The sequence below is a fragment of the Mandrillus leucophaeus genome, unplaced genomic scaffold (assembly GCF_000951045.1).
Source record: "Mandrillus leucophaeus isolate KB7577 unplaced genomic scaffold, Mleu.le_1.0 Scaffold281, whole genome shotgun sequence".
NCBI classification, from domain to species: domain Eukaryota; kingdom Metazoa; phylum Chordata; class Mammalia; order Primates; family Cercopithecidae; genus Mandrillus; species Mandrillus leucophaeus.
The window spans coordinates 350,933-375,615 of NW_012102932.1; the positions used below are offsets into that span (position 1 = coordinate 350,933).

Below are 24,683 nucleotides of genomic sequence, written 5' to 3' on the forward strand. Positions count from 1 at the left end.
CTGATAATGGGACACATGGTATTCAAATGTGTCATTAAACGCCTTGCTCAAGTCCACTCTTTTCTGAGCACCTACTACGCAGACCCTGTTCTAGGTGCTGAGAATAAAGAAATGATAAACAGGACATACATACACCCTGCTCCAAACCCAACTAGGGTTTGTAATCCAGCAGAGCTTAAATTCTGGTAGAGAAGACAATGAATAAGACAAGTGAAAAAAAAATTAATTTCAGCTATTAGTGAGGTCTATGAAGAGCAAGTAGAGAAGACAGATGGAAGGTAGTCAGGGAAGGCACTGTGAGAAGAGACCTCAGTGAGGTCAAGGAGGGAGCCTCACGGATGAGGATGCAGAATGTTCCAGTTAGAGGCTGTGAGCTCGCCATGGCTGAGGAAGAATACATAGGTCCAGAGTGAAGTCAGCAAGGGAGAATGGGGAGATGGCACAATGGGCCCCCTAGGTCAGAGTCAGGGGTCTGGGTTTTCTTCGAAGTGTGAAGGAAAGCCACCAGAGCAGCCCCAGCCAATGGAAAAGTATTTTGAGTCACCAAGGATATTTCAGAATCACAACGTATGTGACTCTAAATTTTCAATTAGCCTCACTTAAAAAAGTAAACAGAAATAGACTAAATCATTTAACCTACTATAATGTAATTTCAACATGTAATCAATATACAAATTATTAACATACACTGCATTCTTTTTATAACCAGTAATTAAAATGTAAATTTGAGTTAGCCACAGTTCAACGACTCCATGTGGCTACCATGTTGGCAACACTACAGGGTTTTAAGTAGGGGATAAGAGAAGTTCGGGTAGAAGCAGGATTAGGTCCTATGTCACTTACTTGAATTTGTTCATCCTACTCCAGAAAAGTTACTTATACGTGAATTTTTCATATACAAGCAGGCTAAAAAAAACACTTTGCTTTCATCTTTTTTTTTGTTTTTATCACCATACTCGTGGCTATGATTTATTACAGTGGGAAGCTTTTGTTTTCCTTTAACTGAAACATTAACATATGTTTATTAAAAATAGTAAAATAATACAAAAATGTATAAAGTAAAAAGTGAGAATTTTTAATAATTCTACCCCTAAAGATAAAGTGAGTTAGTGTATATCTTCCCAGTATGTACGAATTTATATTTTGTTAAAATGTTAATGTTAGTATGTCTTTTTTTATGGGAAAAAAAACAGGATTGAACTATTTGTACTGTTCTAAAACAACCTTTTCTCTGCTAACTAATATATTATGGTCATCTTTCTAATACACAGGTGTCACTAAAGAGGGGCAAGCCTAGAGTTAACATGCCCACCATGTACAGAGAAAATTTTGTATAAAAAAAGAGTAAGAGGCAGAAAAACAACTCAGCTTGTTATGTAAGTTACTAAATATACAAAAATGTACCTGGTGGTCAGCTGTGGCCCCAAAATTTAGCAAATATTTCTGATTATGGGAAACACAGCCTCATGAAAAGCAGTCTAAGCTTATACTCCCCCAAAGTGATATTTCTGTCCTCTACATGGTCTCTGGTAATCAAAATGACTTTACTATAAATGAGTGAATTTATAATGTCTCTAGGTCACAGTTTCTTTATCTACAAAATGGAAATCTACCTTATCAAGGCTATTGTGAGAAACAAATAAAATGAAATATTTAAACTACTTAAACACAATGCTGAGGACATAGTAAATATTCAATGAGTAGCTATAAAAATAATTATTTACTTTTGTTTTTAGGAACAGAAAGTCAGAATATGTGAGGGAAAGTATTTTGAAAATAGAAAAGCACCTCCCAAATGTAGTCTTCAACCAGAAAAATACCAATACAAAATCGAGAAGGAACACAGGTAAAGGATAGGAATGTCAGTCTTTAAATGGAGACTGTCTTAAGCTCTTCTCTATTGAAAGCCCCTAAAAGAGCAGGTGTACAACCCACAATGATACACATCCAAGGTAAGATCATCTGTACCTATATCTCCTCCACACTTGTTCTATATCACTCCACCCTTCTTTCACACAAACTGACTGCAAAGAAACTTAAAAATGCAGAGAAGTGCTCATTAGGCCCAGCAGCCTTTCTTTGAAAATCGTTTAACCCAGGAATAATGTGCATGGAAGAGATGCCTTTTCCAATATCACCAAAAACACATACATTGGCAGAGAAAACAATTAGGAAACAATAACCTGGTCTTTCAAGAACTCCACTGCAGATTCGTCGAGATCCAGCTCATAACACAGCCTCACAAAAAGTGGTCCAAACTTATACTCCCCCAAAGTGATATTTTTGTTCTCTGCATGGTACCTGGTAATGAAAATGATTCAATGAGCCAAAAGGTAGGACACAGGAAAAAGGACAGACACAGACTGTGGCATGTACTATGCCAGGTGCTGGGACACAACAGAGAATAAAGTTCTCTCACAGTCTGGAGGAGAAGTGGAGATTTCAGACAATCAGGAATCCTGGAGTGCAGAAGTATACCAACCATTTAAATAAACAGAGTTTATAGCAGACTGACATAAAATAAAAGAAACAGGAAAAACGTATGTTGTAATCATTCTCTAAATTTAGAAACAACCCCGAGACTGAGTGTGAGCACATCTTAGGAAATAGCAGGAGTCTAGTAGCATCTGTAAGTGCATCAGAATGGGCCCCACCCAGAGGAGAACAAGGGAAAGAAGCGGGGGTGATGCTCTGTGTTCCTGGAGGCTGGCTTCACCCTCATATAGGATAGCAGGCAACCAACAGTCACATTTACAATTTACAGCAATCTCTCTGCTTTTCTAAATTTGGGAAAGGTACACAGGAGTTACGATCACCTGGCTAAACAAATTAAATGTAGTTTCGAATGTTTACGTTTTAGAAAAAGGCTAATCTCAAAGACAATGATGTGTTCTATGTGGCTTGAGATTTCTACAGGCAGCCAGTCTGTCAGTCAGAACTGCATATCACTACTGTAAATTTACTTTCAATAACTAATTCTTTTTACTTTAGACACCAAGAGGACAATATGTGACAAATATCAACAACTCATGATTACACGTAAATCGGATTTGAGATTTATTCATTATGAATCTTCATATTCATATTTATTTTAGATTTAGATTCATACAATGAGTGAACCTAAAATACCTTGGGGAGAAGCACTGACGACAAAACAGGATACTTTTTACCTTCTGCTAAAAATCATCGAGGAGTTAGAGTAATTACGCTAGTCTATTCTAAATGCACATACTACAATGATACCATAATAGAATGATGAGGTGTACTTTGATACATTTCATTATCCACTTATAGAAGTTACAAATAGACTGGGCGCGGTGGCTTATGCCTGTAATCCCAGCACTTTGGGAGGCCGAGGCAGGCGGATCACAAGGTCAGGAGATCGAGACCATCCTAACACGGTGACACCCCCGTCTCTACTGAAAATACAAAAAAAAATTAGCTGGGTGTGGTGGCAGGTGCCTGTAGTCTGAGCTACTCAGGAGGCTAAGGCAGGAGAATGGCCTGAACCCAGGAGGCAGAGCTTACAGTGAGCCGACATCGTGCCCCTGCACTCCAGCCTGGGCGATAGAGCAAGGCTCCATCTTAAAAAAAAAAAAAAAAAAAAAAAAAAAAGTTACAAATAATATTCATTGCTTCATTACAACACTTATAAATTGAGTTGTTGGAAGGCAAAATAGGATAGTGGTTAAGGGTTTTTAGGCTCTGAATCCAAACTGATCATTCAAATCCTAGCTCTTCTACGTGTGTGATGATGAGCAAATTAATTAACTATTCTGCACTTCCGTCTCCTCATCTGTAAAATGGAGGGAAGAAGAGAACCCAACTCAGTTTTTTTTTGCGACGATTAAATGAGATGATGTGCCTGGCACATAAGTCTTCAATGTATGTTAGCCCTTATAAAATGTAAGGCATGCTAAGGAAAACATCTTCAAACATCAACATATTTCAGTAAATATTCTCATGAGAAACTTGTGCCAGATTAAAAGCAAAAGAAAGCAAAAACAAGTTTTCTAATTTGACATTAACATGCTAAATGACATTCACATTAATAAAAGTGCTAGAAAGTCACTGAGATAATGAATTGCCTTCTGGACAAGAAATATTCAAGAGGATCTAAAATCCCTCAATAAACCAAACAGCATTTGGTCATCATAACGAGGGTATTAAGATGCTCCCCATTTTTGGCTCAATAAAAAGCTTATGTTTCAGCTCATGACTCTCCTTTCCCCGTCATGGGCTGCCTGACTCAGGGAGAAAGAGAACGTGTTGGTTGTGCCTTGGATCTACCCATCTTTCCACTTGTCCAGCTGTCTACAACTAGAGAAGGAAAGGTCAGCAACTAGGTAGAGATTTATTAGCATTAGTAAAGGAATTGAGCAATACTTTTGAATATTTATGATAAAAATAAGAGTAGAAAGAGCGCTCAGAATATTTATCTCATTTTACTACTCTTACAAACATTGAATAGCTTTGTGTAGTAAAATGTGTGAGAGGAAAACACGCCAGAGGGAAATGATTTAACTTTGTGAAACTGAAATACAGAATTAAGTGTGCAGATACAGTGTGACTTTAAATTAGCATAACACTTTTGGAAAATAATCTGACAGTTACATATTGGTAAACTTTAAAAAGTTCATACCCTCCGATCCCCAAAAGGAAACAAAGAGTAAGTTTTAAGGAGCGAGTTTCTCATCATGACATTATTTATACTGGTGAAAAATTAGAAAAAACTTCAATGCCCAACAATATGGGCATAGTTAATGAAACTACCTAACGTACAATAAATACTGTATTGTCATTAAACTATGATTCCTAAGGATATGATTAACAAGAAAATATATTAATTTAGAAAATAATTATACAGCAATAACTATAACAAATCTTTCAAAACAACGAAATCTTTGCATCTGTGAAAAAAAAAAAACTGCAAAAATATTAACAGTGGTTTCTTAGATGGAAGCAACAGGCCCCAAAGATGGCTGCCATCAATTCCTTCCTTCTCTGTATGTGCATATGGCTCCATCCATCCATAGGTAGAATCCTTTTCCCCACCTCTTGACTTTGGTCTGGCCAGGCAACTTGCCTTGACCAAGAGAAGCCATGCCAATTCTGGGCAGCTCTATCATGCCTGGCAGCTCACATCTGGGTTGTGGGCCAGTGCAGCTCAAACCAACAAATGAATGATGAGGCACTCCAGAAAGAAGGGGGGAGGCCACATGGAGGAGCAATGAGGCATCACAAACTCAAGAGAGGCCTTCTTGGACTGTGCAGTACAGCCCAGCTACCACCTGACTGCAAATGAGTGAGTGGCTTCATCCGACACCAACCAAGAACTGCTCAGTGGAGATGGGCCTGAATTCCTGATCCAAGGATTATAAGAAATAATAAATAGTCACTGTGTTAAGCCATTAAATTCTGGTGTGGTTTGTTATATAGCAACAGACAACTGAAACAGCAGAATTTGTGATATATTTCTTCTCTCTACTTTTTGGTGTTTTTCAATTTTTCAATGAATTTTTAAAATTTTTTTTAACTTAAAAAAAGACATTTTTTCATGTTATAAAATTAATGTCCACTGTAAACACGTTTGAGAAATCAGAAAAATATACATTTAGACAAACAAAAAATACATAATCCACAATTCCCAGAGAACCAGTTAACTTTTGGTAGACAATCTTTCAGTATTCTTTATATGATTATCTTGTATTTCTCTCTATAAATGTACATATAAATGCAGGTTCATATGTAGAAACAGATCTTTTAAAAATGGAAAGGAGGGCTGGGCGTGGTGGCTCATGCCTGTAATCCCAGCCTTTGCGAGGTTCAGGTAGGCAGATCACTTAAGTCCAGGAGTTCGAGACTAGCCTGGCCAACATGGTGAAACCCCCTCTCTATTAAAAATAAAAAAATTAGCCGAGCGTGGTGGCAGGCGCCTGTAACCCCAGCTACTTGGGAGACTAAGGCAGAGAGAATTGCTTGAACCTGGAGGTGGAGGTTGCATTGAGCTGAAAGATCGCACCACTATACTCCAGCCAGGGTAACAGATTGAGACTTCATCTCAAAAAAAAAAAAAAGAAAATAGTTAAAAAAAAAAAAAAATGGAAAAGAGCAATGAACATAATTTCAGAAATGAAGTCTATTGATTTGATGTCATACTGCTCCCTGGTAAGTGAAGCCTTTGCTGGCTTTCCCAGTGGCAGGCTATGCTTACATGTGAGTTCTTTCTGACATGGGAAACTTTAATAATGGATCAGAAAGGCATAGCAGGACTGGAGAAGGAAGAATAGTTAGGAGTCCACTGAAAGGATTCAGGTGAGAGACATTAAAGCCTGAACTAAGACACTGCCAATGGGGAGAGAAAGAGAGGAGGGCTGGAGCTGAGGGAGATACCAAGGAAGCGGAACCAAGAGGATTTCTTACCCTATCAGGAAAGAGAGGCAAATGAGATGAGAGTAAAGAGGCTCCAAAATATCTGTCCTGAGTGACTAGCCAGTGAGAAGGAAAACAGACGAAGAGCAATGAATTTGCACGTGTTGAATTTGAAGACCTAGGGGATATGTCAGTGGAGTTAGTGAATAGGCTAGTAACTTCTTTAGACATAAAATATCTGCTTTTCTATCCTCAGCACCCAGCATGTAGTAGGAACCCAGTAAGTGTGTGCTCAATAAGTGAATGTAAGTGTCTGCAGTTCAAGGTAAGCATCTGAACAAGAGATTTGGAAGTCACTGGTGTAGAGGTGGCAACATCTTCGAAGTGGATGAGACTGCTCACAGAAAGGAACAGAGTAAGAAGGGATGAGGGCGGCAGCATTCCAAGGAAATGCCTCACCTGTAAATGACATCTTTAGCCAGCTCCACGTGGTCCCGGGACTCACACAAATGAAGTAAGGTTATCAACTCCTCCTTCAAGATGAGCTTGTTCTGGGTCAGCTTCTCTTTCAAGTTTCTAAAATAAGTTTCTGGAAGAAAGCACAGTATGGTGACCATCACTCAGGCTGACTGGGAGTAGAAGGAGTCTGACCTCAGGAAGATGGGGAAGCCCTACCCCGCCTCACTGCAGAGGGGTACTGAGAGGGGCTCAGGGATGCACAGCTGCCATCACTGGCCAATCTCCTCTGGAACAGTGTCAGCAGATAGCATCTGTCATAGGAGGCAGGGGCATGGGCACAGGGCCAGGCCCACTCAAGACTCTCTAAAATAAAATCTCTGAGGTAAGAGCTCAAGAATTGGCATTTTTGATTCCCTAGGTCATCCTCTGGTATACTAAAGTTTGAGAATTACTGTCCCAGAGGCTTGGCTCAAATAACTGAATCTATAGGTGACTCATGAGAAAAAGAAAGAAAATGTAGCCAGACACCCAAACCGTCAATTGGCAGAGAAACAAACAGGAAAACTAAAAAGAAAATGTCAGTTGAAGGTAGGTTTGTCCACAATGGTGGACCCACATGAGTCATGTTTCTTTCATTTGATTCAACTTCACCTCTTTTTCATTCGTCTCGGTCTCTTTTTACTCAGCTGTTAGAAGGCATGCTAAAGTACTATGTAATGGGCAGGGGGGAAAACAGTCCTCAAACAGCAGCAGTTTTTCAGTGACAGAATCGTTTCAATGTCATCACAGTCTATCATTCTTCCTTGTCTTTGTATCTGATCAACTGTGGGGACAAAAACCAAAAGGAGGCACCTCTTCTTGGCATCAATAAGGGGCTTTATTCCCATCAAAATGTGGGGTGAAAAGCAAAGCAGGCACCAACCAAGCATCTGCTTTCCAGAAGGCAGAACTGTTGTCAGTATCAGAAGCTGCCAGGAAATAGCTATAGGATTCGTTCCAAGGCCCAGAGCTTTGAAGGAATGTTGCTGAAAGGAGTGGCACAAATACATCTAAAACACAAGAACTAGAAGCAGAGGCACTGTTCTTGATTTAAAAGAAAAGACCTACTAGGTTTGAGATAATGCAGTGGATCCTCCAATTTTTATTTGCAGAACCACGTAACCGTCAAAGGCTCTAGAGATGGAAGGACCTGGGCTGAAATCTAAGGTCGGTCACTTGCATTCTGATGGAGACCCTTGTCTCTGAGACTTGATTCCTCATGTATAAAGTAAGGATCGTGGTACCTTCCTCATAGGGTTATCTGAGATGACAGACGTAAAGCATTTGCCATATGGTAACTGCCAGTAAATAGAAACATTATTGTTCTCATTTTCATTCCTTCTGTCACCTGTTAGATCTACGAGGATTTAGTCTATTAAATATTTCTAAGCAACTTCCAGTCTAAAAAGTCTCAAGTCGACTTATCAAAGAGATGATGTTACATCTTGTACCTCTTAATCTGCCTTAATAAACCTTAAGAGGCTGGGCACAGTGGCTCATGCCTGTAATCCCAGCACTTCGGGAGGCCGAAGTGGGCAGATTACTTGAGGTCAGTAGTTTGAAACCAGCCTTGCCACCATGGTGAAACCCCATCTCTACTAAAAATACAATAAGTAGCCAGGTGTGGTGGTGCACGCCTGTAATCCCAGCTACTGGGGAGGCTGAGGCACAAGAATTTCTTGAACCTGGGAGGCAGAGGTTGCAAGGAGCGGTGATCATGCCACTGTACTCCAGCCTGGGTGACAGAGTGAGACTCTGTCTCAGAAAAAAAAAAAAAAAAAAAAACCTTAAGAATCCATTATTTCAACAGATATAACTTGTGTTTTAAAACAAATCAATCAACATTTGTTTGTCATATAATCATACTCAGAAGTATCCTTCTTTGTGTGTGAGACACCAAGAAGGATAAGGAATAGTTCCTGCCCTCAAAGAACTTAAAGCAAGGCAAGCTAAATTTACACAAAGCTACCTGAAAATGATGGAGGAGGTGACACATGAATGACTATAAACACAATAGGACTCTTCTCTCCTGTTACGACACCTATTACAACTCAGAATGGACAGAAGAGTCCTGTTACAACCTTTATTATTATGAGTCAGGACAGACCAGGTTGGTGAAAGTGGAGGGGTACCAGTGAGACAGGAAAGGGCTGAATCAGGTTGGAGAAATGGAGGAGGGGAGCATTCTACGTAAGGGAATCAGCATGAACAACAGAAGAGAATTGGGAATGGAAGGTGTGGAGGGAACAGCCGTTGACTAGATCAACCAGAAACCGCCCTAGAAAGGGCAGAGTCGATCACGGGAAAGCCAGGATGCCGGAGGGATGAGTATGTTAATGGTGTGGTATACAACAGAGTACCACTGTGGGCTCAAAATGACGAAAGGTTGACAGGACTTTAAACATAGCAGTCTGACAACAGAGCAGATTGGCACTGACTATATTAATTGCCTTTTAGAACATGTACACAACTGCCACAGCCTTACGAAGACTATGACAACTGGAAATCACAACTGGATGACATGAAGTCCTAACTGCAAACCTCAAATAGATCTAAAATACCTGGGGTAGAAAGAAAAGACTGAGGTGAAATCTAGATTGAGCCTACTCAACTGGGGATAAATATATTCCCCCCATTCCAAAGGTTTATTTTTTCTGCCCCATATATGGTATTATATAACAGTACAATTAGTGGAGCAGCAAGAGAACACTGATTTCTGGAGGACTGAACTGTGAGGGAATGGAGGCAGAAAGTATCAGGATGGGTACAGTGGCTCACGCCTGTACTTTAGGAGACTGAGGCGGGATACTAGCTTGAGCCCGGGAGTTTGAGACCAGCCTAGGCAACACAGTGAGACCCTGACACACAAAAAATTAAAAATTAAAAATTAGGCGGCATGGTGGCACTGTAGTCCTAGTTACTCAGGAGGCTAAAGCAGGAGGATTGCTTGACTCCAGGAGTTTGAGGCTGCAGTGAGCTACGATGGTGCCAACTGCACTCCAGCCTAGGTGACAGAGCGAGACTGTCTCTTAAAAAATAAACCAAAACAAAGAGAATATTAATGTGTTAATCAGGGGTTCACAAACATCTGGCAGTGAGAGGAAGGAAAGCTGGGTCTATAGCTTAAAAAGTCAGTAGGGACACCAAGAGTTATTTTTAAAAAAGGAAAGTCTTGGATGTGTTCATAAAGAGGGATCAAGTGGGTCTATCCACAACCCCCAGGGACCACGGCTGCACCCACACACAATAAACAGTATGAAATGCTGGGAAGAACTCTATGTGCAGGAGGGAGAGAATGAATGCAACAAGCTTTCTCAGGTGCTGAAAGGAAAAAAGACCTAGGGTGGTCTTCTTGCTTTTAGCTTTTAGTAACAAAAATTTTCAAACATACCCAAGAAATGAAAGAACAGTATAATAATCCCCCTGAGTGCCATTACCCAGCCTCAATCATTATCAATATTTTGCTAATTATGTTTCCTCTACTCTACAATCCCCAAACACACTGGATTTTTTTTTCAAAGCAAATCCCAGATTTATCTTTTTGTGGAGACAGGGTCTCACTCTGTCACCCAGGTTGGAGTGCAGTGGTGTGATCACAGCTCACTACACCTTAGACCTCCCAGGCTCAAGCAATCCTCCCAACTCAGCCCCTAGAGTAGCTGTGACTACAGGCATGTACTACCACGCCCAGCTAACTTTAAAAAAATTTGTAGAGATGAGGTCTATGTTGCTCAGGCTGATCTCAAACTCCCTGGCTCAAGCAATCCTCCTGCCTTGGCCTCCCAAAGTGCTGGAGTTGCAGGCATGAGCCATCACACCCAGTCAAATCCTAGTTTTGGCAGTCAGGTTTCTCTTGTTTTTTAAGAAATGTTTTATCCTACTGACTTTTCTAGCACAGAGTGAAAAATGTCAAAACATACCATCACACATAGTACTGTTTTGTTTCATTTGATTTCATTTATATATAGATATGTTTGCGTGTACTGAGATACAGCATAAAATGCATTTTTCACTGAAGGTTACCTCAAAAAGCTTGAAAGCCAATCATCTCAAGTTCTTAAACTTTATTGTGCATATGAATGATCTGGGGCCTTTCTATCTGCATCTCTATCAACCACCCAATAGACGCTGATGCCGCTGGTCCTCAAACCACACTGTCAGTGGCACAGATCTAGACGAACAATCGCAGTACTAGCTTTAATATTTCTCTGGGATTGTAAGAGAAGGAATAAGAGGAGAGCTGTAGACTTTCTAGCAACAAAGTGTGAGATGCAAAATGAATATAAGAGTTCACTATGAAACTAACAATAAATGGTCTCAACTTTTTCTAAGGCATAATAAAGTCACTGAAGGAGACACTGAATAGGGAGGGATAAAGACAGAGAAACTTAAATGACAGATAAATTACAGAATTAACAAAATAGATTCTATTACCTTTAGTGCCAGGAAGACTGCATGCAACAGCCACTTTCTTTTGCTGAAATTCTTTTAATTTCACCACATTATCTGTAAGTAGGTATCTTTTAGCTAAAAATCAGAGAAAGAAAAAAGTAAAGTCATTTTGACCGTTTTAGAAGTTAGCACATGAGTAGAGGCTTGACTGCCTCTAATTAACATCTATTATAAATAACCCATTAGACAGGTACAAATATGACTGTACAAATATAATTCCTGGGAAAAACCATTTATGAACTATCAGAGAATGCAAATCCTCAGCAAAACAAGTTTTACTTCTGTGTGTGAATGAAGCTAGTGATTAACCATAGCTAGTGAGAAACCGTGTGTGGGGACTGGTCGACAGGACGTTGGGATTTGAAGTACAAATGGGCATTCGCCATCTGTTAAAGGGTATCAAGGGCATTAAAAAAAAACCAGTAACATTTAAATGCAAAACAGGCATATTCAGTTTTGGTTTATTCAGGGAGAAGCATAGAGTAGTGGAAAAAGCTGCAGCGTGATCACTGGAACTCCCAGTTTTGTCCTCTGTGAAATGAGGGGGTTAAGGCCTCTCAGATGTGGACTCAAAATACATTTGAGATACATGGAAATCACTGATCACAGCTTACTAGATTTGGGAAACGTCATCCTTTCTTTAGATCCTTGGCTATGCATGACATAAAACGGATGAAGCTTGGCCAAAGAATCACGAACTAACAGAGTTCTCTGAGCTGCAGTAACAAGGTAACAATAAAAATTGCTATTTATTTACAGAAAGGCAGTCCAATGAAGTGGTTAGGAGTAGGTCTCTCTATTGTTGGTTGTGTTCAAATCCCGCCTCTAACAGTTCCCTCTGACCTTGGGCAAATTACTTAACCTTGTTCCTCCTCTGTAAATGGAGAAAAGAATGGTACTTCTCTTGCTGGGTGTTGTCTAGAGAAAAGGAATTAATGTATATAAAATACATTAAAGTAATGCCTGACAAACATTTTTACTATCACTCACTAGCATCTTCAAATTTAACTCTTTTCATAGAGATGTTAAAGGATAGTTTTGAAAAATGAAGAAAGGTGCTAAAGTCTTTTAGATTGTTAGCAGAACTCAGACTCCTTAAGACCTCTGCTCCCAAACTCTGCAGAAAAGAAAAAGGACGGGCGCGGTGGCTCACGCCTATAATCCCAGCACTTTGGGAGGCCGAGGCGGGTGGATTACGAGGTCAGGAGTTCGAAACCAGCCTGGCCATAGTGAACCCTGTCTCTACTAAAAATACAAAATATTAGCCGGGCGTGGTGGCGCACGCCTGTAGTTCCAACTACTCGGGAAGCTGAGGCAAGAGAATCGCTTGAACCCGGGAGGCGAAGGTTGCAATGAGCCGAGATCGTGCCACCGCACTCCAGCTTGGGCGACAGAGCGAGACTTCGTCTCAAAAAAAAAAAGAAAAAGAAAGAAAGAAAATAATGTCTCCCAACGCTGGAGGGGTGTTCCTGAAGACCAACGTCGCCCCATATGAGGGTGCATTACAGCCCCAATGTCAAGACCCCAGCAGTCCTTCGATTTGCAGGCACTGGGGGTATCCACGACCCCCAGGGGTCACCACTGCCCCCACGTGTAACTAGAGGGCCAGGGTGCGCTCCAGGCCAGTGAGTGACTTAGCAGCTGTGGCTGCTCCAAAGAGACGCTAGTTGGGGTCTAACACTCCCTTCTCTCCCATCCCTCCCCTCTTTCCCTAGGCTAAGGCCGCGGATACCTCCGAGAGGGCAGCGGCAGCTGACGGAGCCGGAGCCTCCCACCCCAGGATACATCGAAATCTGCGGTGCCTGCAGGAGAACTCGACTCGAGGGCCGAAGTGCCGCAGCCATACCGTCTCGGACTATACCAACTACTGGAACCGGGGCGAGGAGGCGGAGCGTCGGTCCTGGCGCCGAGAGCGACAAACGGGATTCGTCCAATTCTGGGCGCCCCGAGAGGTCGAGCTGTAACCCCGCCCCTTCCGCCCCTTCCTCTGTCCGTAACCCGTTGGCCCTTCGTTTTGGTACGCTCCAAGATGGCTGCCTCCATAGTGCGGCGCGGGATGCTTTTGGCGCGGCAAGTGGTTCTTCCACAGCTCTTCCCTGCAGGTTGGCGGGACAGCTTCTTTAGGCCCCTGATTATTCTCTTCTTTGAGTGAAGGGAGCGGTGGGCTTTCAAGAGGAAAGGAAATGTTTCTGGAATCTGATTGCTAGGGACGCCGTTTGGTGTGTTTGGTAGTGCAGAAAAAGGAGACAAGGTCTCTGATCCGTTTCCTTCCCTAAAATAACAGTATGTGCCTGTCCAAAAGTATGAAGAGCGGTGGAAGGTTATATAGCCTGAGGGAATTTGCGTATGATTCGCCAGATTTATGTGTTGGGGTGGTCGTGCTTTTTCTGACCACGAAACCCAAATGTGCGCCGGGCGCGGTGGCCCACGCCTGTGGTCCCAGCACTTTGGGAGCGCTAGGCGGGCGGATCGCCAGGAGTTCGAGACCAGCCTGGCCAACATGGCGAAACCCCATTTCTACTAAAAAATACAAAAAAATTATCTGGGCGTGGTGGCGCGCGCCTGTAATCCCAGCTACTCGGGGGGCTGAGACGGGAGAATCGCTTGAACTCGGGAGGCGGATATTGCAGTGAGCAGAGATCGCGCCACTACACTCCAGCCTGGGCAACAGAGCGGGACCCTGTCTCAAAAAAAAAAAAAAAAAAAGGAAAAGGAAAAACCCAAATGTGTACATTCCTGGGGCTGGTACATTTTTCTCCCATTTGAGGTTTCTTTAGAGGGACGTCTGATAAACATTTTTACCACCACCACACTTAGCCGGACCCCTGGTCTTCGTGGTAGAATTTTTCAGGATTAATCTTATTTTATCTGATGACCTTGAGCACAACTTTTGATTGACCTTTCTTTGCTATAGTTTTCCACGTGTAGATGATAAATGCTAATAGTTACTTGTAAAGTACTTTGATATCTGAATTAAATGGCAGCCCACTCAAAGCCTGCATAGTGGATCTAATAATGAAAACACTGGAAAAAGTTTTAAAGTATTTACAGAAGCCAAATTTGCAGTAATTCTAACCACATAATCCAGACAGACATATTTGATAAAAATGCAGTAATCACAGTCGATTTTTCCAATGCCGCTTATCTTCCCTTTCCAACCTACCTCCCATCCTCTGTTTTTTAAAAATGCACGCACTTCTTTAGGAACAGCAATTAAACATCAATGTGAAACCTCATAGTTGGCCACCAGTTTTCTGACGATTAAGTGGCTGACCTGGTGAAAACGTTTAACATCACACATTAGGCAGTGTTATGCACAATGCTTGCCACCTTAGTAAGAATTAGCTGTTGTAGCTATTTTCTGTTCATGTGGTTTCCGTGAACAACTACACACAGAGGGCATTCTGGGAGGCCTGTCTTTCTCCTGTGTCACCTCCCCAGCCTTTTTTTTTTTTTTCTTTTTTTTTTTTTTTTTTTTTTTTTGAGATGGGTTTTGTTCTTGTTGCCCAGGCTGGAGTGCAATGGCGCAATCTCGGCTCACTGCAACCTCTGCGTCCGGGGTTCAAGTGATTCTCCTGCCTCACCCTCCCGAGTAGCTGCGATTACAGGCATGCGCCACCACTCCCGGCTAATTTTGTATTTTCAGTAGAGAGAGGGTTTCTCTATGTTGGTCAGGCTACTCTTGAACTGTCGACCTCACGTGATCCACCTGCCTCCGCTTCCCAAAGTGCTGGGATTACAGGCGTGAGCCACCGTGCCCAGCTGGCCCACCTTTTTAATCTCCCAGTTCAGAACTCTTGAGCAGTGATCTAGATATTGTCCTTTCTGACTTCAGAATATAGAAGGGTGATTAGTTATGCTAGAATGAAGCATATGCTAGAATGAAGGCATAGAGAATAAGAGATAATAAGTAGAGAGTAAGCAAGTCACTGGTATCTGGGAGTGCAGTTGGCTTCCTTATCCGAGCATTCTGCATCTGCAGATTCAACCAACAGCGGATCAAAAATACTAAAAAACAAAACAAAACAAAACTTAACAATAAAAAATAATACAACAGCAAAATAATACAAAGAAAAATACAATATGACAACCACTTACATTGCATTTATATTGTATTAGGTATTATAAGTAACTTAGAGATGACTTAAAGCAGCTTGTCCGACCCTCAGTCTAGGACAGTTTTGAATGTGGCCCAACACAAATTTGTAAACTTTCCTAAAATGTTATGAGATTTTTAGCGTTTTTTTTTTTTTTTGCCCATCAGCTATCATTAGTGTTAGTGTAGTATATGTATGTGTGGCCCAAGACAATTGTTCTTCTACCAGTGTGACCCAGGGAAGCCAAAAAATGGACACCCCAGACTTAAAGTAATGCAGGAGGATGTTTGTGGGTTATTTGCAAATACTATGCAATTTTATGTAAGAGAACTTCTGCATTCTCAGATTTTGGTATGCAAGGGGGTATCCTAGAACCATCCCCCTGGAGCAGGAGAATTGCTTGAACCCTGGAGGCAGCACTCTACTACACTCCAGCCTGGGCAACACAGCGAGACTCCATCTCAAAAAAATAAATAAAATTAGGCTAGGTGTGGTGGCTCACACCTGTAATCCCAGCACTTTGGGAGGCTGAGGTGGGCGGATCACCTGAGGTCGGGAGTTTGAGACCAGCCTGGCCAACATAGGGAAACCCCGTCTCTACTGAAAATACAAAATTAGTCAGGTGTGGTGGCACATGCCTGTAATCCCAGCTACTCAGGAGGCTGAGGCAGGAGAATCGCTTGAACCCAGAAGGTGGAGGCTGCAGTGAGCCAAGATCGCGTCATTGCACTCCAGCCTGGGCAACAAAAGTGAAACTCCATTTCCAAAAAAAAAAAAAAGAAATTAAATTAAATAATTACAGTCTTTTCTTAGTTCCCCTTTTGAAACCGTCTTTGGAAACCTTATTGTTGTCTCATTATTTAATCTGTAGAACTCAAATTTAGATATATTATTCTAGTAAAGATCTGTGCTCACAGTAACAGAATGATTGAACTGTGTATAAATTCACACGAATGTGTTTGTATTTGTTTATTTGTTTGAGTTGGAAAGTAGGTAGAGAATAACAACAGCATTCCAATATTGTGTTTAATCAGCCCCCATGCTATCTAGTTATGTTGGGCTTTTGGTCTGCTGTGACCTTAGCATAATTATCTGTCATTTTTTCTGTTTTTCTGTTTTGTTTTGTTTTGTTTTTGAGACAGTTTCGCTCTTGTTGCCCAGGCTGGAGTGCAATGGCGCGATCTCAGCTCACTGCAACCTCTGCCTCCTGGCTTCAAGTGATTCTCCTGCCTCAGCCTCCCAAGTAGCTGGGATTACAGGCATGCACCACCACGCCTGGCTAATTTTTAGTAGAGACAAGGTTTCTCCATGTTAATCAGGCTGGTCTGCCCGCCTCAGCCTCCCAAAGTGCTGGGATTACAGGCATGAGCCACTGCACCTGGCTGTATTTCTATTTTTTTTAAACAGGGTTATTGAGGTATAATTCACATGCCATAAAATTCATCCATTTAAAATATACAATTCAGGCCAGGCGTGGTGGCTCACACCTCTAATCCCAGCACTTTGGGAGGCCAAGGCTGGTGGATCACCTAAGATCAGGAGTTTGATACCAGCCTGGCTAACATGATGAAACCCCATCTCTACTACAAAAAATTATCTGGGCATGGTGGCGGGTGCCTGTAATCCCAGCTACTTGGGAGGCTGAGGCAGGAGAATCACCTGAACCTGGGAGGTGGGAGCTGCAGTGAGCCGAGATCACACCATTGCACTCCAGCCTGGGCAACGAGCGAAACTCTGTCTCAAAACCAAACAAAAAACAACAAATGAAGTATACAATTCAAAGGTTTTAGTATAAAGACAGAGTTCTGGAGCCATCATCACAAGCAATTTTAGGACATTTTCATTATCCAAAAAAGAAATTCCATGCCTATTTGCAATTGCTCCCAATTTCACCTCTAGCTTTCCTGACCCCCACCTTTAGCCCTTAGCAACCATGAATCTACTTTCTGTCTCTACAGGCTTGCCTATTCTGGATCGTTCATATAATGGAATCATATAATATGTGGTCTTTTGTGACTGGCATCTTTTTTACTTAACATGTTTTCAGGGTTCATCCATGTAGCATGTATCAGTACTTCATTTTTTATTGCCAAATACTATTCCATTGTAAGGACAGACCACATTTTGTTTATCTGTTCATCAATTGATGGATATTTGGGTTGTTTCCACTTTTTGTCCATTATGAATAATACTACTGTGAACATTTGTGTACAAATTTTCTGTGGACACAAGTTTTCATTTTTCTTGATTGTAAACTTAGGAGTGGAATTGCTGGGTGATTGAGTAACTCCATGTTAACATTTTGAGGAGCTGCCAAATTCTTTGAAAAGCAGCTGTACTGTTTTATGTTCTCTCCAGTAAGGTATGAGTTTCTGGTGTCTCTGCATCCTCCCCAGCAGCTGTCATTATCTGTTTTTTGATGGTGGTCATTGTAATGAGGATCATTCGTTTCTCCAGGTGATTTTGTTTTGCATTTCTCTAATGGCAAATTATGTTAAGCATCTGTCCTTATGATTATTGACTATTTGTGTGTGTATACATATATATTTTACTTTCTTTTCTTTCTTCTTTTTTTTGGAAACAGAGTCTCACTCTGTTGCCCAGGCTAGAATACAGTGGCATGATCTTGACTCACTGCAACCTCTGCCGCCTGGGCTCAATCGATTCTCCCACCTCAGCCTCCTGAGTAGTTGGGACTACAGGTGCACGCCACCGTGCCTGGCTAATTTTTGTATTTCTTGTAGAAAAGGGGTTTCACCATGTTTTCCAGGCTGGTCTTGAACTCCTGAGCTTAAGTGATCCACCCACCTCAGTGTATATATGTTTTTAAAGGTATACCTGTTTAAATCCTTTACCCATCATTCATTTGGGTTGTCTTTTATTTTTGAGTTGTATTTATTGAAATATTTTGGATACAAGTCCTGTACTGCATAAATGTTTTGCAAATGTTTTCTTCCATTCTTTGGGTTGTACTTTCACTTTCCTGAGATTGTACTTCGAAGCACAAAAGTTTTAAATTTTGATGAACTTGTCATTCATTCTTTCTCATTCACTCCTTGAGCTCATGTTTGTTAAATACTGCCAAAGGCTAGGCATTGTGCCAGGAGCTAGGAATGGTGGTATGCTATCTTGTATGTTACCTCAGCTTTGGCTTAGTGAGTTTCTTTAATTTACCACTAGGGTGCTGGCTCATTGGGTAAGATACTACTCTTTGCTTTATGTGAAATGAGTGAAACCTGTGGATCTAAGATGAAAATATTTTTAGGCATAATAATTATAAGGCATTTAATTAATGAGTTAAGCAACAGTTAGCAGGTGTTTTTGATTCTAAGAAGGTGTTCTAGGGCTTGCCTGGGTTATAATTTACTAGCAACAAGTGGCTCCTAGTCTTAAAGTTATAGGAACAAAATTATCAGCAGTTTTATCCATAAAATTATGAGCATAGCACAGTGGTGTGTGTCTGTAATCCTAACTACTTGGGAGGCTGAGGCAGGAGGATCACCCAGGAGTTCTGGGCTGTAGTGCACGATACCAATCAAGTGTCCACACTAAGTTTGGCATTGATATGATGATTGACCCCTGGAGCAGGGGACTACCAGGTTGCTTCAGGAAGGGTGAACCAGGTTGGAATCTGAGCATATCAGAATTCCTGGGCTGATCAGTAGTGGGATTGTGCCTGTGAATAGCTACTGCATTTCAGCCTGGGCTATAGCAAGACCCTGTTTATTTAAAAAATTATTGTGAAAATTATCAGTTTTTCTGCATCTTCCACTTGGTAGGGATTGAATGTATTTTGTTCTTCACTGAATTGTCAACTATGCAATATTGGTTGCTGTACTGTATTCGATTTTTTAAAATATATAATCTAGTAGTTGAAAGGATAGCAAAGATATATTTAATAAAACATATAAAATGAATCTGTTGTAAAACCATGTGTGTCGAAATAATTGTCTATTTTCTCAGGTAAAAGAGGCCTGCTTTCTGCAGCCTATGTAGACAGCCACAAATGGGAAGCAAGAGAAAAAGAACATTACTGTCTTGGTATGTACCTATTGGACTATTATGTGTGTCATTTTCGGTCACTCTGTATGTCTTCCATCATTTATTCATATAATGTATATATGAAATTATGCTTTTATGATTATTCAATTCAGATAAGTATGTTTTAAGTCTTAAACAGTTAGACTTTTATACATGGCAAAATCATTTTTATCCTGTTCATTTCTAATATTTCATTTTCACCTCCATGAGGAGGAATTTGAGGAGCTGCCTCAAAGGAAATGTAAACAGTTCCTTTCTTTTGTTTTTTGTCCATTTTTACCATATGGTTTCCATGCAGCCTGTCTGTTTTACAGAATTTCGTATTTTATATTTCGTCCTGTCTTATTGTCAATCTCTTTATTTTCTTAACTCCTCTTGTGGTCTTCAGAGCCCTTTTTGACTCTTATTTCATTACCAGGTGACAGGTTTGAAGGCAGTTACAATCTCATGTAAGCTGTTTAGGCAAATAGTTGGTTAACATCTTCCCAGGCTTTGGGCTTGTAATTATACTTTCTTTTCTCCTGTTCCCTATGTCATATTACACAGACAACAGCCTGTCTTTTGTAAAGTACCAAGCCCCAAAAGAAATCACTGACTCAATGAGCAGTTTTTAAAAATGTACATACTTTAGACTTTTGGTACTGCCTGCCCTTTGGTATATATAACATCATCGGAACATTAATAAAGTAAATAGATTGGTGATAGTTTTATGAGACTGATGTAATTTTTGGATCAATTCCTATGCTGATCTAATATATTCCCCCAGATTTCTTTTGCTGTTTTTTGGGCTTATGTCAGTTAAGAATAAAGTCCCCTGTGTTTATGGATTTTTCCCATAAGTGCAGGAGACATTGCTGTCTGTAATGGTACCTTATTGGGGTTTTCAAAGATCTCATCCTTTTCTTTACTGATGATGTGATTGCACAAGCAGAGTTGGTTGTGGCTCTGAAATGGGTGTATGTGCACAGGCCAGCGAAAGCAGAGCTGGGGAAGATCTGAAGATAAGTAATCGTAGCTTCTCCATAAGAAACTTACATTCTGATTCTCTCTGTAAGAGGCCTGGGGTAGCCTTCTTGTCTCTTCTTTTACCATCTTGAAACCGAATTCATAGTTAATATAATCTATCTATACTTACTGTTTTAAAAATCAGTATATGACCGGGTACGGTGGCTCACACCTATAACCCCCGCACTTTGGGAGGCTGAGGCGGGTGGATCACAAGGTCAGGAGGTCAAGACCAACCTGGCCAAAATGGTGAAACCCTGTCTCTACTAAAAAACACAAAAATTAGCTGGGCACAGTGGCAGGCGCCTGTAATCCCAGCCACTCCGGAGGCTGAGGCAGGAGAATTGCTTGAACCCGGGAGGCAGAGGTTGCAGTGAGCCAGATCGTGCCACTACACTCTAGCCTGGGCGACAGAGCAAGACTTGGTCTCAAAAAAAAAAAAAAAAAAAAATCAGTATGATTCCTTTGCCATGATACAGAGGAGAAACAAAAGGGGAGTAACTTAAACAATATGTATTTCAATTTGTAAACAAATGTCTAGGCAAAACTATACCAAGAAACAATGAAACAAGTAAATATTGCATATAAATGTGGAATAATTGTAGACATGGAAGAAGAGTAGATGGGTACAGATGTGGTATACTGGTGAATTCAAATACCAGGAGTGGCAGTATCATAATGACATAATTTTATTTATAGAATGAACAACTCTTGGTAAAGTTCTGACTGATTCAAAGGTCTGTCTTCCTTCAATATAGAGTTGCATTTATGGAAAATTCACCTTATTTTCCATAAAAAAAAACTTTGCTTATATGAAAAATGGAGTTAGTTCCATTAATTATAAACGGGTTGTTTTTGGTGGTGTAATTGGTGTAATTGTTATGTCACAAATGGCATGGCAAATTTTCTTTATCTTTTAATTTGGAAATAATTTTGTTGTTATTGTCATTGTTGAGAGAGTCTGCACTGTTGCCCAGGCTAGAGTACAGTGACATGATCTTGGCTCACTGCAACCTCCACCTCCTGAGTTCAAGTGATTCTCCTGCCTCTACCTACTGAGTACCTTGGGTTACAGGTGCAAGCCACCATGCCCAGCTAATTTTTGCATTTTTAATAGAGACAGGGTTTTGCCTATTGGCCAGGCTGGTCTTGAACACCTGGCATCAGGTGATCCGCCCACCTCAGCCTCCCAAAGTGCTGGGATTACAGACTTGAGCCACCGCGCCCAGTGGGAAGTAATTTATAAAAATAATAACTTATAAAAACTGCAAAGAACTCCTCTATATCTGTCCTAGTTTGTTTTCTGTTGTTTATAAGAGAATACCTGAAACTGGATCATTTATCAAGAAAAGGAATTTATTTCTTACAGTTAGAGAGGCTGAGAAGGCCAGCGTTGAGGGGTGGCATCTAGTGAGAGCCTTCCTGCTGGTGAGGACTCTGTAGAGTCCTGAGGTAGCTCAGGGCATCACATGGAGAGGGGGCTGAGCATGGTAGCTCAGGTCTCTCTTCCTTTTACAAAGCCACCAGTCCACTTCCATGATAACCCATTAGTCCATGAATGGATTAATTCATTCATCAGGGGCGAGCCCTCATGATCCACTGGCCTCTCAATACTGTTACACTGGGGATTAAATTTCAACATGAGTTTCAGAGGAGACAAATATTTAAACCACAGCACTACTTTTACTCATGTTCACCTGTTGTTACCATTTTGATTCATTTGTTTTTGCTTTCTCTCTCCTCCTTCCCCGTGTATACACACTTTCTTTAATCATTTGGCAGTTTGTTTCATATATTATAGCTCTTTATCCTGAATACTTCAATGTACATTACCTGAGACAAGGATATTCTATTGTATAATCATAGCACAGTTACCAACTTGAGAAATTTTGACATTAATATCATACTTTACTATTCATATCCCAATTTTGGAAATTGACCCAATAATGTCTCTCATAGCATTTTTCCTCATCCAGTACAGGATGCAGTCTAGAATCATAGTCCCTTATCCTTTCTTTGTTTCTTATGACATTGTCCTATATATTTTTTAAAAATTCAATCTCTTTGTAATAGAATATTCCTCTTTTTTTGATTTTTCTGTTATTTTCTCATTGTTATGCTTCCCCAGCCAGAATACTCTCAGTAATGTTGTGCTCCTGCCAGGGTATCACATGTGGACATACCTGATACCTTATGCCTTCACTGGTGATGTCAACTTTGCACCTAGTCAACTGTGTCTGATTTCTTCACTGTAGAGTTACTGTTTTTCTCCCTTCTGATTAATGGGCTATTTTTGAAGAGACACTTTAATACAATGCAGATATCTGTTGCTTATCAAAAGTTTGCTCTTAGATTTAGCATCCATTCATGGCTTTAGCCTGAATCAATCTTTACTATAATGGTTGCAAAGTAATGGTTTTCCAACTCTGAAAATTTCTCCAGATTTACTAGCTAACACTCAGTATTCTACTATAAGGAAGAACTGCTCCTTTTCTCTCATTTCTTTCTCATTTATCTGTTTATTATCATGCATTATGTTTAAATCATCAATTTGTGAATTTTTTAAATGATTCATTACCCTCAATTATTTTGATGGTCTAATTATCGCAGACTTGGCTGATAGAAGCCCTTTCAAGCTGGCTTCCATTTTCCCCTAACCCCCTCTTTTTTGATAACTTACTTTCTCTCATATAACAAGGTGTTTCAGGCTCACTGTGCACCTTTCCTGGCCTACCCCTGGAATCAACCATTTCTCCAAGGAGCTCTGGTTACTTTTGGTGAGCAATAGCAGTAGAAACCAAGATCTAGGTGCTAGGTGTCCTTTTGCTATTGTGAAATTTTTGCTTCTTGGCCCATTCAGTGGACAGTTCTGGAAAAAAAAAATGAATGCACATACACATAAACACATACATGTACACATATGCATGTACATATACCATATATATTTTGCAAATATTGAATTCATACCAATCCCAAGTTCATCCCCATGGGATTCTTCTTGCCTTGCTCCAGTCCATATTTGTATCTCCTGTCTTCCATACTGAGAGCTCTGGCTCCCACTGGAGACAGTGTTTTGATGTACGGTCTCAGCATTGCAGGTCATCTGAATTCTCTGTTTTCTGTCCATTAAGTGCCAGTAATGCCTTCCAGTCATTGTGACAATCAAGAACAACCTCCACATATCCTAAAATGCTCTATAAGGCCAATACTATACCTTTAGGGAACCACTGTTCTAGTGATCAGATCAGTATGGACTCATAGTTCTACAGCAAGGTGTGTTCTGATGTGCCATATATGAATTATAAGCAAAGTACAGTGAAGCACAGATGAGGGAATGACGAATTCCAGGAAAGCTTATTAATACTTTCCTAGGTATGTAGGGATGATTAGGAAATGAGGCCACTAGGTTTGGTGTCTTAGTGTTGGGTATAGTCAGTCACACAAATCCAGGGAACATTGTCACGGATATCTGAGTAAGCAGTAACTGTTTGCCAAAGAATGAGTATAATAATCTGCAACAGGGCTGCAGGCAGTGGCGCACGCCTGTAATCCCAGCACTTTTGGGAGGCTGAGGCAGGCCAGCCTGGCCAACATGGTGAAACCCCGTCTCTACTAAATTACAAAAATTTGTCGGGCGTGGTGACGCACACCTGTAATCCCAGCTGCTACGGAGGCTGAAGCAGGAGAATCGTTTGAACCCGGGAGGCAGAGGTTGCAGTGAGCCAGAGATCACGCCGCTGCACTCCAGCCTGGGCGACAGAGCCGACCCTGTCTCCAAAAAAAAAAAAAAAAAAAAAGTCTGCAATGAGTAAATATAACATGGAGACATTTGTCCCCTTTTCTCAGTTAAGACTAGTTTTCTTGGAAAAGCAGTACTAGCCACCATTTACTGAATTCTTTCCTGCCACCGTGACAGCTGTCCCCTCTGCCTAGAATATCTTTCTACATCCTGAATCTCTTCAGTCAGAATCGATATTTCCTGCCCTATATTTCAGCACTGTGTGCCTTCCTTGTGTGTGATGTGCTGAAGTCTGTACTTGGGAGGCCGACTTCTGGGTGTCAGTCCCAGTTCTGCGGCTTTCAGCTGTCACACTTGGTTTCTGTGCCTATAAATTAGAGATGATGGTAATGCCTGCCTCGCCGTCTGACATGCAGGTGCTTCAGAAATATGTGGACCGACGAGTCTCTAGGCCCCTTGTTTTTAGCCCTATATAAAAC

General features: G+C 41.0%; 2 protein-coding genes across 8 annotated transcripts in view; one reads left to right on the forward strand and one right to left on the reverse strand.

Annotated features, from left to right (window-relative positions):
- The window catches only part of PTCD2 (pentatricopeptide repeat domain 2), a 37,074-nt gene extending 23,877 nt beyond the window's left edge, over nucleotides 1-13,197 (reverse strand). The window contains exons 1-4 of one of the 4 annotated variants that reach the window (XM_011985227.1): nucleotides 13,055-13,197; nucleotides 11,305-11,397; nucleotides 6,832-6,961; nucleotides 2,184-2,301 (exon numbers count right to left, since the gene is read on the reverse strand). Coding sequence is in view for 3 of the 4 variants with exons in the window: in XM_011985224.1 (XP_011840614.1) it covers nucleotides 2,184-2,301; nucleotides 6,832-6,961; nucleotides 11,305-11,397; nucleotides 13,055-13,166 (453 nt within the window). In the remaining variant the exon portion in view is untranslated. The remainder of the gene's footprint in view (nucleotides 1-2,183; nucleotides 2,302-6,831; nucleotides 6,962-11,304; nucleotides 11,398-13,054) is intronic. The other 3 variants (XM_011985224.1, XM_011985226.1, XM_011985225.1) reach the window with 3 other exon arrangements.
- Nucleotides 12,960-24,683, forward strand: part of MRPS27 (mitochondrial ribosomal protein S27) — a 99,842-nt gene continuing 88,118 nt past the window's right edge. For 2 of the 4 annotated variants that reach the window (XM_011985219.1, XM_011985220.1), the window contains exons 1-2: nucleotides 12,960-13,424; nucleotides 19,383-19,460. In XM_011985219.1, the coding sequence (XP_011840609.1) occupies nucleotides 13,352-13,424; nucleotides 19,383-19,460 (151 nt within the window). In that variant the 5' untranslated portion in view covers nucleotides 12,960-13,351. The remainder of the gene's footprint in view (nucleotides 13,425-19,382; nucleotides 19,461-24,683) is intronic. The other 2 variants (XM_011985221.1, XM_011985222.1) reach the window with 2 other exon arrangements.